Source organism: Neoarius graeffei, chromosome 4 (assembly GCF_027579695.1).
Source record: "Neoarius graeffei isolate fNeoGra1 chromosome 4, fNeoGra1.pri, whole genome shotgun sequence".
Lineage (NCBI taxonomy): Eukaryota > Metazoa > Chordata > Actinopteri > Siluriformes > Ariidae > Neoarius > Neoarius graeffei.
The window spans coordinates 26585019-26604746 of NC_083572.1; the positions used below are offsets into that span (position 1 = coordinate 26585019).

Below are 19728 nucleotides of genomic sequence, written 5' to 3' on the forward strand. Positions count from 1 at the left end.
TAAGGACATTAGACAATGGATGCTTATTAATTTCCTTCTGCTTAACTCTGACAAGACTGAAGTACTTGTACTAGGACCACATACAGCTAGAAGTAAGTTTTCTGATTACACAGTGACTCTGGATGGCATTTCTGTTTCTTCACGTGCAGCAGTAAAAGACCTCGGAGTGATTATTGACCCCAGTCTTTCATTCGAAACTCACATTGATAACATCACCCGGATAGCTTTCTTTCATCTCAGAAATATTGCAAAGATAAGAAATTTAATGTCATTGCATGATGCAGAAAAACTAGTCCATGCTTTCGTTACCTCCAGGTTGGATTATTGTAATGCCTTACTGTCTGGATGTTCCAATAAGTGCATAAACAAGCTCCAGTTAGTTCAAAATGCAGCAGCAAGAGTCCTTACTAGAACTAGAAAATATGACCACATCACGCCTGTCTTATCCACACTGCATTGGCTCCCAATCAAATTTCGTATTGATTATAAAATACTACTATTGACCTTTAAAGCACTAAATGGTCTCGCACCACAGTACCTGAGTGAACTTCTGCTCCTCTATGACCCGCCACGCCTACTTAGATCAAAAGGTGCAGGCTATCTGCTGGTACCTCGTATAGTGAAGGCTACATCAGGGGGCAGAGCCTTTTCTTACAAAGCCCCACTGTTATGGAACAGCTTTCCAAGTAATGTTTGGGAATCAGACACAGTCTCAGCATTTAAGTCTAAGCAGAAAACATATCTGTTTAGTCAAGCCTTTTGTTAATGGTGTTTATGAGGTAAAGGTGTAGATCTGGAGGGTCCTCAGACATAGAGTGTTTTGGTAAACTGGGATGTATGGATGCTGTCAGTCCCCACTCGCTTGCTCACTCGAGTTTGTTGACGGTATAGTGGCTGGCTGCTTTATGTCCCGGGGCTCCCTCATGCCTGTGTTACCTTCTGGCTCTCTCCTTTTAGTTATGCTGTCATAGTTAGTTGCCAGAGTCCCTGCTTGTACTCGGTGCAATATGCATACTGCTCCTACTTATTCAGGTGACATTGGGCATACCTAAAGGCCCGGTCCCACTGGCCGATGGACACAAAACGTATGCAAAAAGGACACAGCGGACGAGCAAAATTTCGGGGGTGGCTCTACCCGTTTTCATCCGCTCCAGAAATGGACAAAATTGGCGAAAATTTGCGAAAACAGAACGGAAAAGAACAGACGTGGGTAGTATATAGCGGGGATGTTAAACGCATGTTCATAGGAAGCCTAGCGGATGAAAGCGGATGGAAGTGGATGACAGCTCCGAAGGGGTTACCGGTGATAACTGAGAAGCGGACGCATAGCAGAAAGAGCGGATGCATAGCGGATGAAGGGGATGCATCACGTACGCCTAACGGAAACAAAGGGGATGTTGCGCGGATGTATATCGGATGCAGACCGTTCACTGCGCATGCGGGGGGTATGAATTGCGTCTGCTCCGCGGATATAAAGGGATGCAGCACGCACGCTGTCAGCATAAAGCGGAAAGACGTGCTGGCGGCTACATCGATACATCTCTACTACTAGATGATTTTCTCCCCCTTTTTATACAAAATATCGATTGTCCGCTAGGTGTCCTTCTACATACTCTAGACATACTCCAGACATCCTAAATATATGAGATACATCCCAGATATAAACGCTTTGTCCGTTTTGAATACTTTATATATGAGATGCATACGCTTACATCCTTTCTATTTCTGTGCTACTAACGATTAATAGACGTTTCATGTACCTTATCTTTCCTCCCTCTTTCCGTTTTCAGCTGCAGCGGATGTGAGTTGCGAGGATGCCCAGAGGATGCAGAGAGGATACAGCAGACGTTTAACGGATGATAACGGACATAGAACGTTTGTTGCTCGTATATGTCGCGGATTTACATCGTACACAGCGGAAAGTTCATCCGTTCTAAAAGTTTTGTGCAGCTCAAAACTTTTTGCACGGATGAAATCACAGTGGGCGGATTCTCGATGGATAGAGCGTATGAAGCACGTATGCAATGAGTACACAACGGATGCATAGCGTTTTCCAACGGATGGCAAAGATTTTTTTACGTTTTACATCCTCTTTGCATCCGTAAGTGCAGTGGGACCGGGCCTTAACAACCTGTGTTTTCTTTCCCTCCCCCCCACCCCAAATCTGTCCCTCTGAGTTACATGGAGTCAACAGGAAATCTTTTGGTGGAGAGGGTGGAGACCTCGACTGGCTATCGTAGCCTGCAGGGAATTGGCCGTCAGACTTTCTGTCGCATGTCCCAGTCCTAGTGAAATGTAACTGAATTGTCTTGGCCAGCCCTAAGGGTCCCATCTGCATCTCATCATTGCTGAGGAGTGTGCTCCCATCACCCAATCAAGCATCCAGCCAGAGCAGGTCATGACATATTTTTTACCATATTAACATGCCATTGTTGTGTGTTATGCCTGATGTAAAGACTCTCGTCTCTGCGAGCCTACCACACAGATTTAATACTTGTCATTTTTAGGGCATACCTAACAACATGTGTTTTCCTTCTCTCTCTCTTCGCCCCCCCAATCTGTCCCTCTGAGTTAGTCCTGGGATTGAGATGCTGGCCTCTTCTGCCCCTCGGACCTGCTTGATAACATCCTGGTGCCCTGTGTCTGGTCGGAGTTTTATCGCACCGCACCTGTGAAGGACGGCCCCATGAGGACAGTTGAGGGTTATACCTGGAGGATGCTCTGGACTCTTACAGTAATGCTTTTATGGCTGAGGACTACAGTTGTCTTGCTAACTTTAGGACTGCAGTTATCATGAACAGTTTTGCACTTAAGTTTCCATCAATGAAGAGTTATAACATCAACGAAACTGTCCTCATGTTAAAACTGTTAATATTATAGTCAGGCTGTCTGTTGTTGCCCAAATGAGGATGGGTTCCCTTTTGAGTCTGGTTCCTCTCGAGGTTTCTTCCTCATGTCGTCTGAGGGAGTTTTTCCTTGCCACCGTCACCACAAGCTTGCTCACTGGGGATAGATTAGGGATAAAATTAGCTCATGTTTTAAGTCGTTCAAATTCTGTAAAGCTGCTTTGCGACAATGTTTATTGTTAAAAGCGCTATACAAATAAACTTGACTTGACTTGACTTGACAAGTGTCTGTAGTGGAAATCACTGTATGGGCTCAGGAACACTTCAGAAAACCATTGTCTGTGAAAACAGTTCATTACTGCATCCACAAATGCAAGTTAAAACCAGATATAAACAATATCCAGAAACACCGTCACCTTCTCTGGGCCCGAGCTCTCTTACAATGGACTGAGGGAGAGTGGAAAATTGTCCTGAGGTTTGATGAATCAAAAGTAGAAATTCTTTTTAGAACTCATGGACACCACGTCCTCCAGGCTAAAGAGGAGAGGGACCATCCAGCTTGTTATCAGCACACAGTTCAAAAGCCAGCATCTGTGATGGTATGAGGGTGCATTAGTGCACATGACATGGGTAGCTTTTACATCTGGGAAGGCATCATTAATGCTGAATGATATACGGTAGACACGTTTCAGAGCAATATGCTGCCATCCAGACAAAATCTTTTTCAGGGAAGGCCTTCCTTCTTTCAGTAAGGCAATACCAAACCACTTTCTGCACATATTAAAACTGCATAACGCTGTAGTAAAAGAGTCCAGATGCTAAACTGGCCTGCCTGCAGTCCAGACTTGTCTCCCATTTAAAACATTTGGCGCATTATGAAGCACAAAATATGACAAAGGAGACCCCGAACTGTCGAGCAACTGAAATTGTATAACAGGCAAGAATGGGACAACATTTCTCTTTCAAAACTACAGCAATTGGTCTCCTCAGTTCCCAAACGTGTACAGAGTGTTGTTAAAATTAGAGGTGATGCAACACAGTGGTAAACATGCCCCTATCCCAACTTTTCTGAAACGTGTTGCTGACATCAAATTCAAAATGAGCATATACAACCCCGATTCCAAAAAAGTTGAGACAAAGTACAAATTGTAAATAAAAATGGAATGCAATAATTTACAAATTTCAAAAACTGATATTGTATTCACAATAGAACATAGGCAACATATCAAATGTCGAAAGTGAGACATTTTGAAATTTCATGCCAAATATTGGCTCATTTGAAATTTCATGACAGCAACACATCTCAAAAAAGTTGGGACGGGGCAATAAGAGGCTGGAAAAGTTAGAGGTACAAAAAAGGAACAGCTGGAGGACCAAATTGCAACTCATTAGGTCAATTGGCCATTAACATTACTGGGTATAAAGAGAGCATCTTGGAGTGGCAGCGGCTCTCAAAAGTAGAGATGGGAAGAGGATCACCAATCCCCCTAATTCTGCGCCGACAAATAGTGGAGCAATATCAGAAAGGAGTTCGACAGTGTAAAATTGCAAAGAGTTTGAATATATCATCATCTACAGTGCATAATATCATCAAAAGATTCAGAGAATCTGGAAGAATCTCTGTGCGTAAGGGTCAAGGCCGGAAAACCATACTGGGTGCCCGTGATCTTCGGGCCCTTAGACGGCACTGCATCACATACAGGCATGCTTCTGTATTGGAAATCACAAAATGGGCTCAGGAATATTTCCAGAGAACATTATCTGTGAACACAATTCACCGTGCCATCCGCCGTTGCCAGCTAAAACTCTATAGTTCAAAGAAGAAGCCGTATCTAAACATGATCCAGAAGCGCAGACGTCTTCTCTGGGCCAAGGCTCATTTAAAATGGACTGTGGCAAAGTGGAAAACTGTTCTGTGGTCAGACGAATCAAAATTTGAAGTTCTTTATGGAAATCAGGGACGCCGTGTCATTCGGACTAAAGAGGAGGACGACCCAAGTTATCAGCGCTCAGTTCAGAAGCCTGCATCTCTGATGGTATGGGGTTGCATTAGTGCGTGTGGCATGGGCAGCTTACACATCTGGAAAGACACCATCAATGCTGAAAGGTATAGCCAGGTTCTAGAGCAACATATGCTCCCATCCAGATGACGTCTCTTTCAGGGAAGACCTTGCATTTTCCAACATGGCAATGCCAAACCACATATTGCATCAATTACAGCATCATGGCTGCATAGAAGAAGGGTCCGTGTACTGAACTGGCCAGCCTGCAGTCCAGATCTTTCACCCATAGAAAACATTTGGCGCATCATAAAACGGAAGAAAAGACAAAAAAGACCTAAGACAGTTGAGCAACTAGAATCCTACATTAGACAAGAATGGGTTAACATTCCTATCCCTAAACTTGAGCAACTTGTCTCCTCAGTCCCCAGACATTTACAGACTGTTGTAAAGAGAAAAGGGGATGTCTCACAGTGGTAAACATGGCCTTGTCCCAACTTTTTTGAGATGTGTTGTTGTCATGAAATTTAAAATCACCTAATTTTTCTCTTTAAATGATACATTTTCTCAGTTTAAACATTTGATATGTCATCTATGTTCTATTCTGAATAAAATATGGAATTTTGAAACTTCCACATCATTGCATTCCATTTTTATTTACAATTTGTACTTTGTCCCAACATTTTTGGAATCGGGGTTGTATTTTTCAAAAAAGAATAACATTTCTCGGTTTCAACATTTGATGTGTTGTCTTTGTATTTTCAATGAAATATAGGGTTTCCATGATTTGCAAATTATCGCATTATGTTTTTATTTACAGTTTACACACCGTCCCAACTTTTTTGGAATTGGGGTTGTATATATAAGGTCCTCTAAAATAATACTGTATTTTATATTCTATATTGGACTGACCTATTTTCTATGTTAATTAACTCTATTTACCATAATGCCTTGTGGTTTAGAATATTTTTACTGCTCTGATGTGTTATGACGTACTGTAAATTCAGATATTTATTTGTTCTTTGTATTTTTATTTGAATTTTGTTATCAACCAATGATATTTTGTACATCATAAATGCCCGCGAAATCGCGAGCCCTCTCAACATTCTATCACCTCACGAGAGACGCTCACGAGAGTCCATGTCAAGCCCTGGAAGAGAGAGGATCCCATTTTCTGCAGTGTGTCAGTACTGATTTGGGGAGACTTTATAGCTTGTAACTTCAACCTGTGTAAGTCGGTGATCATTCTAAGGGACTCCTTGCTGTTTGTCCCCCCCCCTTTTTTTCCTGCGTTTTGAAGTGATAAGGTTAACTTGGTTGTCCTGCTGTTCGCTACTGGGGTTAGCTGGCTAGCTGGCACAAGTTACTGCTACACCACTGGTGCTTAGCTGACTGCTGTTAGCTCTACATCACCACTGAGGATTGTCGCTCCCCCAAGGACTCCTCTCGTTTCTCCAGAGCTGGCCCCACCAGAGAGCTGCTGCTGAGACTCACACCTGGCTAGGAGACCAGCCAAGGGTACCGCCTCTCGGGACTGCAGGGAGTTGTGAACTAGTGCACCAATGGGCCCCAACAGCGCTCTTGTTTGTTGATTTGATACTTTTATTTTATTTATTTATTTCCCCCCCTCTACTGTTTATGTAGCTCGTGTGGATTTGATGAGCATTTTGGTTAAATCTATGTTTGTCTTAATCCACATAATGACGATTTAATAAGGTTTGATATCTGTAGGGCTGCAGCCATTTATTAGCAAAATTTTAAGGTGTTTGTTTTTGCCTACTTGTCTTGTTAACCTTACTTGTCTATGTAATCTAGAGCGAGAGACTCCATTTAATGCTTTGAGTGAAAACTGTTTACACTCCTCTCTCTTGCAAGTTTTTTTTTGTTTTTTTGTTCTACTAACTTCAGTCAATTCATTCCTCGCTTCTCAGGGAAGCCTTTGTTATATCAATAATATTTCCTATTGCTATTATTATTATTGATTATTAATAAATATCAATCATTATTATTTAATGATATCTTGGGTGTATTGGCTGCTCATTTTTTTTAAACAATATTTGAATGTGTTGACATTTACACACTCCAGATAGGCTATGAGCTTTGCATTCACCACTGGTTTAATGCACTCATACACTACTGTTTATTTTAAATTCTGAGGAAATACGCCAGCTTCAAAGGTAAGTGCAGTATTTTCACAGTGGAGGCACCGTGCTATTAAGTTTATCATTCTTTAGATTTATTATATCTCTATTGTACTTGTAAATTTATGGTATCATGAATCTCAGCCAGCTCATCATTCCACCGCTGAGAATTCAGGATCCTGTTGCGCCATTATTTATTGTCATTTAGTGTAACTAAGGAGCCTGTACTGTGCTGGGTGACTAGCACCTGTTTAAAAAGGGGTTATAAAAGTATATTATAAACGGGGTGTTTTTTTAGTTGGGACACTATAAAACAAATAAAAACAGAATGTGAAGATTTGCAAAACATGGAAACCCTACATTTCATTGAAAATAGTACGAAGACAACATATCAAATGTCTGAGAAATTTTGTTGTTCTTTGAAAAATATATGCTCATTTTGAATTTGATGTCCGTAAGACATTTCAGAAAAGTTGGGACAGGGGCAACAAAAGACTGAAAAAGTTGTGTAATGCTAAAAAAAATTATTTGGTTAATTGGCAACAGGTTAGTAAGATGATTGGGTATAAAAAGAGCATCCCAGAGAGACAGAGTCTCTCAGAAGTAAAGATGGGGAGGGGTTCACCGCTCTGTGAAAGACTGCGTGGGCAAACAGTGCAACAATTTAAGAATAACGTTCCTCAATGTAAAATTGCAAAGAATTTGTGGATCACATCATCTACGGTACATAATATCATTAAAAGATTCAGAGAATCTGAAGAAGTCTCTGTATGCAAGAGACAAGGTCGAAAATTGACATTGGATGCCTGTGATCTTCAGGCCCTCAGATGACACTGCATTAAAAGCAGACATGTATCTGTAGTGGAAATCACTGTATGGGCTCAGGAACACTTCAGAAAGCCATAGTCTGTGAAAACAGTTCATTACTGCAGCCACAAATGCAAGTTAAAACCAAATATAAACAATATCCAGAAACACCGCCATTTTTCTGGGCCCAAGCCCTTTCACCATGGACTGAGGCGAAGTGGAAAATTGTCCCGAGGTCTGATGAATCAAAAGTACAAATTCTTTTGAGAAATCATGGACACCACGTCCTCCAGACTAAAGTGGAGAGGGACCATCCAGCTTGTTATCAGTGCACAGTTCAAAAGCCAGCATCTGTGATGGTATGAGGGTGCATTAGTGCACATGACATGGGTAGCTTGTACTGTAACGGCGCTACCCAAGGTTTAAGTGTAAGTTTAGTTCAGGCGCCAGGCAGGCCCAAAATCCTGCCACTTAACTAAAAGTAACCACTGCCAGCAATAATAAAACAATAACAAAAAGTAGGTTTCAAACGTGCATATTCTGTTTACTCAAATTTTCTCCACCGACAGCAAATCATAAATCTATAACAAAACCAAATTTCCAGGCGTGCATGTATTGTTTTACTTATTCACAAAAAATAATGGCATCAATAGTACTCCATAACAAGCCGGGCACGTAGCACTCTCAAACAAAAATAGGATATTTCAGTCTCTTTCAATGTTTGCATGGTTTTCAAAGTTCAAACTCAATGTTCAACACACTTATGCTCCCAATACAGCGAAAAGGGCACGAAAAATAAACAAAAATGTCGTGTAAACCCAGGGTTCATGTGTGTGTGTGTGTGAGTGTTTGGGCTTGTATGTTTGTGAATGTTAGCGTGTGTAGAGGGAGAGAGCGTTTGTAGTTCCAGTGAGTTGTAGCACTTGGTAAACAAGCAGCAAGGTGCGTGTGGATTAACGGTTTAACTCACAGTTCTGGAGCTGGCTGTGTAAACTGGACTGTCCTGGATCCGAAGCTTCAACAGACCTTAGCCATCCGCTTACCGCATCGGGCTTGAAGTAGCTGTTAGTCACTCTCACCTGTGGCTTGCGATGTTCCTCCGTCACGGAAATCTTGCTTGGGTCGGCTTGCAATCTCCGTCGCAAATTCCGTCATCGGCAACAATGTACAAGTATTCCTACTCGGTTTAGCTTCTACTCCAGAATCGCACCTTCACGCTTTTGCTCGCACAGGAACCAAACTGAGCTCTGCACTGCTCTGCTGTGCTACACTCACTCTCAGCTATGGATGCAGCATAGTGACATTTAAAGCAAGCACTTCGTCAACCACGCGTGGCCACTCTCCCAATCAGCGTTCGCAGGTGTTGCGTGTTGTGTGAGTGCAATGATGAAACAATGTTAATGAGGTGAGTGCTGCGTCGTGTTAGTGTGCTTTTAAAGGTGACAGTCACGGGGGAAAACGTTATGTCTCAGGGGCAGAATGTATTTCACCACAGTGCATCTGGGAAGGCATCATTAATGCTGAATGATATGACCATGTTTCAGAGCAATATGCTGCCATCCAGACAAAATCTTTTTCAGAGAAGGCCTTCCTTCTTTCAGCAAGACAACGCCAAACTGCTTTCTGCACATATTAAAACTGCATGGCTTCGTCATAAAAGAGTCCGGGTGCTAAACTGGCCTGCCTGCAGTCCAGACCTGTCTCCCATTTACAACATTTGGTGCATTATGAAGTGCAAAATATAACAAAGGAGACCCCGAACTGTTGAGCAACTGAAATTGTATATCAGGCAAGAATGGGACAACATTTCTCTTTTAAAACGACAGCAATTGGTCTCCTCAGTTCCGAAACGTTTACAGTGTTGTTAAAAGTAGAGGTGATGCAACACAGTGGTAAACATGCACCTGTCCCAACATTTCTGAAACATGTTGCTGACATCAAATTCAATCTGAGCACATATTTTTCAAAAAACAACAAAATTTCTCAGTTTCAACATTTGATTTTTTTGTCTTTCCTTTTTTCAGGTAAATACAGGGTTTCCAAGATTTGCAAATTGTCACATTCTGTTTTTATTAACAGTTTACACAGCGTCCCAACTTTTTTGGAATTGGGGTTGTATATATATTTAAAAAAAAAAATCACACTCTATTTTATACACACACATATATGTATGTGTGTGTGTGTGTGTGTGTGTGTGTGTGTGTGTGTGTGTGTGAGAGAGAGAGAGAGATAATATATGGGGGTACTTAAAAGTTTGTGAACCCTTTAGAATTTTCTATACTTCTACATAAATATGACCGAAAAGATCATCAGACTTTCATGCAAGTCCAAAAAGTAGATAAGGAGAACCCAGCTTAACAAATGAAACAAAAATATTACACTTGGTCATTTATTTATTGAGGGAAATGATCCAATATTACATATCTGTGAGTGGCAAAAGTATGTGAACCTCTAGGATTATCAGTTAATTTGAAGGTGAAATTAGAGTCAGGTGTTTTCAATCAATGGGATGACAATCAGGTGTGAGTGGGCATCGTGTTTTATTTAAAGAACAGGGATCTATCAAAGTCTGATCTTCACAACAAATGTTTGTGGAAGTGTATCATGGCACGAACAAAGGAGATTTATGAGGACCTCAGAAAAAGCGTTGTTGATGCTCATCAGGCTGGAAAAGGTTACAAAACCATCTCTAAAGAATTGGGACTCCACCAATTCACAGTCAGACAGATTGTGTACAAATGGAGGAAGTTCAAAACCACTGTTAGCCTCCCCAGGAGTGGTCGACCAACAAAGATCACTCCAAGAGCAACGTGTGTAATAGTCAGCGAGGTCACAAAGGACCCCAGGGTAACTTCTAAGCAACTGAAGGCCTCGCTCACATTGGCTAATGTTCATGAGTCCACCATCAGGAGAACACTGAACAACAATGGTGTGCATGGCAGGGTTGCAGGGAGAAAGCCACTGCTCTCCAAAAAGAACATTGCTGCTCGTCTGCGGTTTGCTAAAGATCACGTGGACAAGCCAGAAGGCTATTGGAAAAATATTTTGTGGCTGGATGAGACCAACATAGAACTTTTTAGTTTAAATGAGAAGCATTATGTTTGGAGAAAGGAAAACACTGCATTGCAGCATAAAAACCTTATCCCATCTGTGAAACATGGTGGTGGTAGTATCATGGTTTGGGCCTGTTTTGCTGCATCTGGGCCAGGATGAATTGCCATCATTGATGGAACAATGAATTCTGAATTATACCAGTGAATTCTAAAGGAAAATGTCAGGACATCTGTCCATGAACTGAATCTCAAGAGAAGGTGGGTCATGCAGCAAGAAAACAACCCTAAGCACACAAGTCGTTCTACCAAAGAATGGTTAAAGAAGAATAAAGTTAATGTTTTGGAATGACCAAGTCAAAGTCCTGACCTTAATCCAATCGAAATGTTGCGGAAGGACCTGAAGCAAGCAGTTCATGTGAGGAAACCCACCAACATCCCAGAGTTGAAGCTGTTCTTTACAGAGGAATGGGCTAAAATTCCTCCAAGCCGGTGTGCAGGACCGATCAACAGTTACCGGAAATGTTTAATTGTAGTTATTGCTGCACAAGGGGGTCACACCAGATACCGAAAGCAAAGGTTCACATACTTTTGCCACTCACAGATATGTAATATTGGATCATTTTCCTCAATATATAAATGACCAAGTATCATATTTTTGTCTCATTTGTTTAACTGGGTTCTCTTTATCTACTTTTAGGACTTGTGTGAAAATATGATGTTTTAGGTCATATTTATGCAGAAATATAGAAAATTCTAAAGGGTTCACAAACTTTCAAGCACCACTGTGTATATATAACACACACACACACACACACACACACACACACACACAGAGTACACAACCACACTGGATTTTAAATGAAGCCATCAAGATATGAAGGAAGTGTAGACTCATCTCATCTCATTCTCATCTCATTATCTGTAGCCACTTTATCCTTCTACAGGGTCGCAGGCAAGCTGGAGCCTATCCCAGCTGACTATGGGCGAAAGGCAGGGTACACCCTGGGCAAGTCGCCAGGTCATCACAGGGCTGGAAGTGTAGACTTTCAGCTTTAATTCCAGAGGTTTAAACAAAACCATTTACTGGTTAGGGAATTACAGCCTTTAAAAAAAAAATTAAAAAAAAAAAAACACCCAATCCCTCAGTTTTTAGAGGCTCAAAAGTAATTGGACAACTGCCTGATAAGCTGTTTCATGGCTTGTTTCTTCATTATTTCATTACAAGTTAGAGATAAATCATCTTTACTTGATTACAAGTGTTGAACTGGCATTTGGCAGCTGTTCATGGGACCTCTCAATATGCAGTCCAAAGAGGTGTCAATGCAAGCGAAGGAGGCCATCATTAGGCTGAAAAAAACAAAACCGACCCATCAAACAGATCGGAGAAACTTTAGGAGTGGCCAAATAAACAATTTGGTACCTCCTTAAAAAAAAAGGGAATGCACTGGTGAGCTCAGCAACACCAAAAGGCCTGGAAGACCACAGAAGAAAACTCAAGTGGATGATTGTAGAATTCTTTTCTTAGTGAAAAAAAGCCCCTTTACAACATCTTGACAAGTCAAGAACACTTGAGGAGGTAGGCCTATCGTTGTCAAAGACTGCAATAAAAAGACGCCTTCATCAACCCAAGAGCTTCTTATGCAAAAGAATTGGAATATTCTTAAATGGCTGAGTCAGTCAATCCAGTTGAGCATGCATCACTTACTGAAGACAAAACTGGAGGCAGAAAGACCCACAAACAAGCAGCAAATGAAGGCGGCTGCGGGAATGTTTTGGCAAAGCATCTCAGGGGAGGAAACTCAGTATTTGACGTCAATGGACTTCAGACTGTCATTGACTGCAAAGGACTTGCATCCAAGTGCTAAAAACAATGCTTATATTAGTTTGTCCAATTAATTTTGAGCCTGTGAAAATGGAGGAGTTATGTAAAGACCTAAGAACTATTTTTTTTAAAGGGCACCCTTGAAGGATATCTGGGGGGAAAAGAAGTGTGAAATTTTTTGGAATATATTTTGCTAAAAAGCAAATTTTCCCTGTGTATGAAGACTTTTGGGACACTATACACAGTACATTTGCGCGCACACAAAATCTGGCCAAAAGTTTGACACTTATTAAAATAACATCCCAGTCCAGATTTAGTAGTCCCTTAGCTGATATAACTTCACATGTCTAGAAAGGCTTTCAGGTAGATTTTAAAATCATGAGTGTGGGGATTTGCTCATTCAGCCACAAGCGCATTAGTGAGGTCAGGCTGATGTCTGGTTAGTAGGCCTGGGGTACACTGCCAACTCAATTCATGCGAATGGTGTTCAGTGGGTTTAAGGTCAGCCCACTTGAATTCTTCCACACCAACCTTGTCAAACATCTTTATGGAGCTTGCTTTGGACACAGGCCAGGCCCCTAATTTTCAGTGAATGGAAATTTTTAATACTACACATAAAAAGACATTCTAGAGAATTTTGTGCCTCCTACTTTGTAGCAATGGTTTGGGGAAAGCCCACACATGGGTGTAATGGTCATGTGTCCACAAACTAACCATAATATATATAATCACATTACATAGACTGGTCACTTTAATAGGAACCACTGTACACCTGCTCATTTATGCAGTTATTCAAATCAGTCGATCATGCAGCAGCACAATGCATAAAGTCATGCAGATACAGGTATCAGTTAATATTCACATCAAACATCAGAATGGGAATTTTGAATGTGAAAATGTGATCTCTATGTCACAAATCGTAGCATGGTCATTGGTGCCAGACGGTCTGGTTTGAGTATTTTAGATAGTGCTGATTAACTGAGATTTTCTCTCTCTCTCTCTCTCTCACACACACACACACACACACACACACACACACCATACATGTCAACCTATACGGAATGTCCGTATTTTATACGGATTTGATTCAATAAACATAGTATACGGGCGTATAAATAAAGTTATACGGATTCTTTAAAAAAACTTCAATATTTATTTAGAGCTATAATCAATTCCCACGATGATAAAAGAGCGCATAACATTTACAAACGTACTGTACACCACAGACAGCCAGTAAAGAGTCTTATGAAATTGCACGTTATCTTGTGGTAGCGAGACTTCGTTCCACTTTTGATCATGCGCACACCGCATTGCGAGAATCCCGCCAACCGTGAAGTCATAGACATATAAACATAGATGCCGCCTTCTGCGTAGAATCATACGTCATCCTCGCCGCCATATTGGATGTGGCAAAGTGGAGATTCTTCAACTGTCTCTGGTATAGCGTCTAGACAGTAGCCGAGAATAAAGATGCCTCATTCATGTGCTGCGTTTAACTGTACCAACAGGTTTACCGTCCAAACGAGATCACATGGGATTACCTTTCACAGGTGAGACTGGAAAAATACTTTTCATTGTATTTGGTCATTATAACATAATTTTATGAACAGATTTTCCTGACTTTGTGGCTAATATGAAGTCTCGTGCATAATAGCCGCTCGGTGAAACCTGTCTCCAAACAACGAAGTATTTCCTTCGTAACTACGCTGATAACACTTTGTGTTTTTGTCAAACATTGGAGCTTTGTATTCATTCTGAAGGTTTATTGTTATTAACATTGAATAAAAATTAACTGGGATATATCATTGTTAATTATCATTCAAATTTTAGGTAAATTATTTTAATTTGCACCTTATATGGATTTTATAAGGGAAATATGGATTTTGGAGGTTGGTTATACAGGTTTGATTGACCAAAGGTTGACATGTATGACACACAATCACTAGAATTTACAAAGAATGGTGCGAGGGTTGTAAAGACTGCTCGTTTGAGTTATTATAGACTTCCTGGCAGCTTAAACCATTATAGTCATTCTCCTCTATTTTCTCTCAACAACAATTCTGCAGACCCTCCGCTCACAATGCTTTTTTTTGTTTTTCGCACCAGTTTGTGTAAACTCTAGAGACTGTTGTGTGTGAAAATCCAAGGAGATGAGAAGTTTATGAAAAATTCAAATCAGCCCTTCTGGTTCCAACATCCATGCCAATTTACAGAGATCACACTTTCTTCTCAGGCATCTGAACATACCCATGGACACAAAAGCAAGCCTAATCAACACCATCTTCATCCCCACCCTTACCTATCAGTGCCAGACCTGGACTCTCAACAAAGTCCAACAGAGGAAACTCACGACATGTGAGATGAGGTGCCTACAAAGAACAGTAGGGAAAACCAGAAGAGATAAGATCAGGAATGAAGTGATTAGAGGAATGGTTGGTGCCACAAACATCCAGAATTACATTGCACACCAACAGATCAAATGGTTTGGACACCTCATCAGAATGTCACCTACCCAACCAGTCCCGAGAGCCTACAACACCAGAGGGTCAGGCCGGAGAGCTAGAGGACGACCATGACGCTGCTGGATTGATGGTGTGACAGAGACTCTGTGCACCATTGGCCTGACACCCCAACAGGCGAAACGTTTAGCACAAGACCGTCTACTCCATCTCCCTGCGACACCCCCGTAGAGGTAGCAGTGGCCGGGTAAAGTAAAGTAAGACACTTTCTTCATTCTGACTTTTGATGTGAACATTACCTGAAGCTCTTGACCTGTATATGCATGATATTTTCGCATTGAGCTGCTGCCACGAGTGACTGATTAGATAACAGCATAATTGTGCATGTGTACAAGTGTTATTAATAAGTGAATGCTGAGTGTATATCGATACATAGACAAATAGGAGTTTCAGTACTGAAATACAGTATGGCCTGAAAGCAAAAGATGAATGGTTACTAACTAAACCCATTATAATACCTAATGTTCTGAGAATGAAATATTCAATAAAACATTTAGTAGTAAAACATTTAATGGACATCCAATCTGCATTCTAAGCTCACACACAATTATATTACATGCATTTAATAAATGGGCTACAGAGGTTTTCAGTCCAGATATCTTTACTAATAAAATGTTAAGAAATGGTTCAGTACCTCTTCTGTAATGTCATAAACAATGATGGCTGCAGCTGAGCCTCTGTAGTACATGGGAGCAAGGGCACGAAACTATGGGTATAAAGAAAAACAGATAATTAGTGTTTCGAGTGAGCAAGTGATCCATGTCCATCATTGCATTCCTGGGGTAAATGCCTCATTAAAAGAAATATTATGAATGAAAAACTGAAGGTTTTAAGTTCAGTATAATTCAGGAATTTAAAAAGGTATCTATTCTTTTATTCTGTATTTTATTCTCTACCCAATTAATGTCTGTATTTTCTTATCTATATGTTAATGAGGGGCCTGTCAGACATGTTACAACTTCTCCACATATCTATTGGTTAAGCTACATCAGACTCTGTTGGTTGATCATGCCTGCATTGATTACTGCATAATTTGTGTTTCTATCTGTAAACATTTATTTGAAAGAATTTTCAGAATTAATAGTTGACATGATGTATAGTTTTGCATGCTCATGTATTACATGAAAAGATGCATGAATCAAGTAAGTTCAAATCAAAAGGTATCAAGTTGTGGCTTGTTATTGTGAAGCTTGTGAAATTTAATTACATAACTGCCAGTGTGAGCTGTAACAATTTTTATTAGTATTAATTAATAACTGTAAAAAAGATGGATGGTGTGTCTTCATGCATTTCCATTCTATGGGAATGAAGCCAAAATCCTCTGCCAATATGTGCACAGTGCCATTAGAACTAATTACCCTGCACCTGTTCCAGACTAGAGCGCAATCACAGCACATGCTTATAAGAACTCTCTAAACACACAAACTTTGCGAAGTATGTGTGTTGGACCTAGTATCTCACATTACCGAGCCCTTGTTCTGGATATTGCTTTAACTGGTTACCTTGCCCAGGACAGAGTCCACCAGGGGGCGAGGTATTGTTTTCAGTCGGGTCTCTTTGTTTGTTTCTTTGTTAATGATGTCACGGGAAAATGGCTGGACCAATCTTCATGAAACTTTCAGGATAGATGTGCATTGGTCTCAAATAAAACCTCCAAAATTTTTGGGGGTCATCCGGTCAAGGTTTTTGTAGCTACTGCCTCTCTCATATAGAGGCAGTAGCCACTATGTCATCATGCTATAAGAATGTAAGAGTGTAACAATTGCGCAGTACAGTGTGAGAGCAGTATGTGTTCTGATTGGCTGAGAGCAGCAAAGAATCAGAACCATGTTTATTGGCCAAGTATGTTCACACACAAGGTCAAAATCAAGGTCACCAAAAAGGTCAAAATCATTTTTTCACGATATCTTCCTTCATATTCATCATAAGTCCTACCGGGCGAGGTTTGTTTTGCCTGGCAACACTTGTTTTGACTTGCTTTTGTATTTTGGACTTTGCAATTACCTCTGATATTCAGTTTGTTTTCGCCCGTAGTCAGCTGGGATAGGCTCCATCTTGCCTGCGACCCTGTAGAACAGGATAAAGCGGCTAGAGATAATGAGATGAGATGTGATGAGATTCTGTTTGTGCCTCACTTAACTATTGCCCATTCCACAACCCTGCCTGTCTTACATTTTTTAACTGTTTGCCTGCTCATTTTTAAACAAACACTCATCCTGCAATTACATCCGCCTTTCGCCTCCATTACATGACATTTGTTTTCTGATAGTTTTTCTGTAAGATACTCTCCATCAAAAGGCAAACTTCATATCCTGGACTGTCTAAAGCATGGTGAAAAAGCAACAAATTTGTCTTAAGAATATGATATCCTGAAAAATTCAATTTCAACTTTTAAAGCAAAAGAGAAGGAGCTCCAAGACTTCGTCCACAACATGATGGGCTGAAAAGAAAGATGTGGCAAGCAAATGATGGCAAGTGTGACTTCTTTCCTTTACTTCATAAATATGTAAGTGAATTAAGCATAAATATAAATTATGATGATGATGATGATGCCCTTTATTGTCACTAGTCACATGTACCAGCGAAATTAGCCGTCAACCTGTCCGTACATATACAACATACAATTGACATAGGGTAGACAGGACAGGAAGACAGGGATGAAGATAAAAAGGAAACACAACATGAGGAGAGATAAGGAAAAAAGAACACCCCCCCCCCACTATAAAAAAGAACACCCCCCCCCTGTCAGGAGTACAGTGTGGGAACATTTAAAAAACCTTTGCACATAAGCACACAACAACACAAGTACAACATGGGACTTGAGGGGGGGAAATTAGGGGTAGGGGGTAAGGGGGTGAGGGGAGGAGGTAATCCAGCACAAGCAAGCAAGCAGCCTTCCGCTCCTGCAGCCATGGTCACGCACCTGCTTGTCACACTGGGGGTAAAATTGGCGACTGCGGAAAGTTAGAGAAGGAATGCGAGGAATGCGAGAGTGTCTCCCGGCAGTGACCTTCAGGGGGAAATGTTGCCTCAGCAACGGCCTGAACCGAGGCCAGTGCTGTCTCAGGGAGCCGAATGTCGATAAGATATAAATTTTTGCACGTCTTTGCACGTCTTTGCACGTCCACACCGCTCATCCATATCTGTCCATTCCGTCCATTCTATTCAAATTGATCTCCGAAAAATGTATTCCTTGCAAAGCTGAAAGCTGCTCCGAGATAACAACCATTTTGTGGTTAAAGTTCTGAATGTCCACAGTCCGAGTGCCAACAGCTTTGCCCACCACTCCAATCATATTGGGCAGCTTTGTGGGGCTTTGAACAGCTGTCACCATTGTCTGATTTCCTCGATATACCAGGGCAATGCCTAATCCAATCAGCAAAAGTCCTGTAATCATGGTTCCGAATAGGTAGATATCTTCAATGTCCTCCACAGAAAGAATCGCCAGGCACACGACCCGCCACCACTCCCACGCGTCCATCGTGTAACTAGCCGCAAACGTTCTGGCAGGACAGACGGGTTCCCCCGAACCCAGGCTTCTCGTCAAGAAAACTGTGTCAATTCCATGCTTTTTTTAGTTTAGAAAGTAATGCAGGGAGAGTCTCTTCAAAAAGTACAGCAGACGAGACAAGACACAGAAGCACAAGCAGGGAAAAAAGGAGGGAGAGGGAGAGCAGAAAATGCGATCGCCTTCCGTGAAAGCACGGAGAGAAAAAAATTACACAGTTGGTCTTGTTTTATGGAAGAACGAGTGTTTGGTGTGATATTTCAGTATAACGAACTATTTGGACATCCCCCAAGGAATTTGTTATAGCAGGGTTGCAGTGTATTGTGAAAGGATTCAGTGATATTTCATTGCATAAAGGGCAAGGTCGGAAACCATTGTTGAACGTGCATGAACCTTCGAGCCCTCAGGTGGCACTGCCTGAGAAACATCATGCTAATGTGACAAATATAGCCACATGAGCTTGGGAGTGCTTGACTGGCCTGCTGCCAATTCAGATCTGTCTCCTATTGAGAATGTATGGCACATCATGAAGAGGGGAATGAGACAACAGCAACCACAAACTGTTGAGCAGCTGAAGTCTTGCATCAAGCAAGAATGGACAAAAATTCCAACTGCAAAACTGCAACAATTAGTATCCTCAGTTCCCATACAATTAAAAAAAAAAGTGTTATGTTACATGTAACATCCCTGGGCGGGCACTCAGGGTTTGTTCGTCGGAGTTGGCTGATGTGTTCACGGACATATTTAACCTGTCCCTCACCCAGGCCTCAGTGCCCACTCGCCACTATTGTGACAAGACCACCACTATCAAGCCCCTCCCAAAGAAAAACACTGTAAGCTGCTTGAATGACCATCATCCTGTTGCACAATCCCCAATTGCCATGAAGTGTTTTGAAAGGTTAGTACATAAAACACCTACATAAAAAAAGGACCATCCCAGCCAACTTGGACCCTCTACAATTTGCATATTGATAGAACCAGTCCACTGATGTCAATGCTGCTATCCATATAGCCCTCACGCATTTAGAGGAT

General features: G+C 41.3%; 1 protein-coding gene across 4 annotated transcripts in view; it reads right to left on the reverse strand.

The window, feature by feature from the left end:
- rab22a (RAB22A, member RAS oncogene family) overlaps positions 1–19728 on the reverse strand; it is a 205055-nt gene that overhangs the window by 102327 nt on the left and 83000 nt on the right. For 2 of the 4 annotated variants that reach the window (XR_009654510.1, XM_060919073.1), the window contains exon 4: positions 15823–15894. The exons of the other annotated variants lie outside the window; for them this stretch is intronic. Coding sequence is in view for 1 of the 2 variants with exons in the window: in XM_060919073.1 (XP_060775056.1) it covers positions 15823–15894 (72 nt within the window). In the remaining variant the exon portion in view is untranslated. The remainder of the gene's footprint in view (positions 1–15822; positions 15895–19728) is intronic. 4 annotated transcript variants of the gene reach the window in all.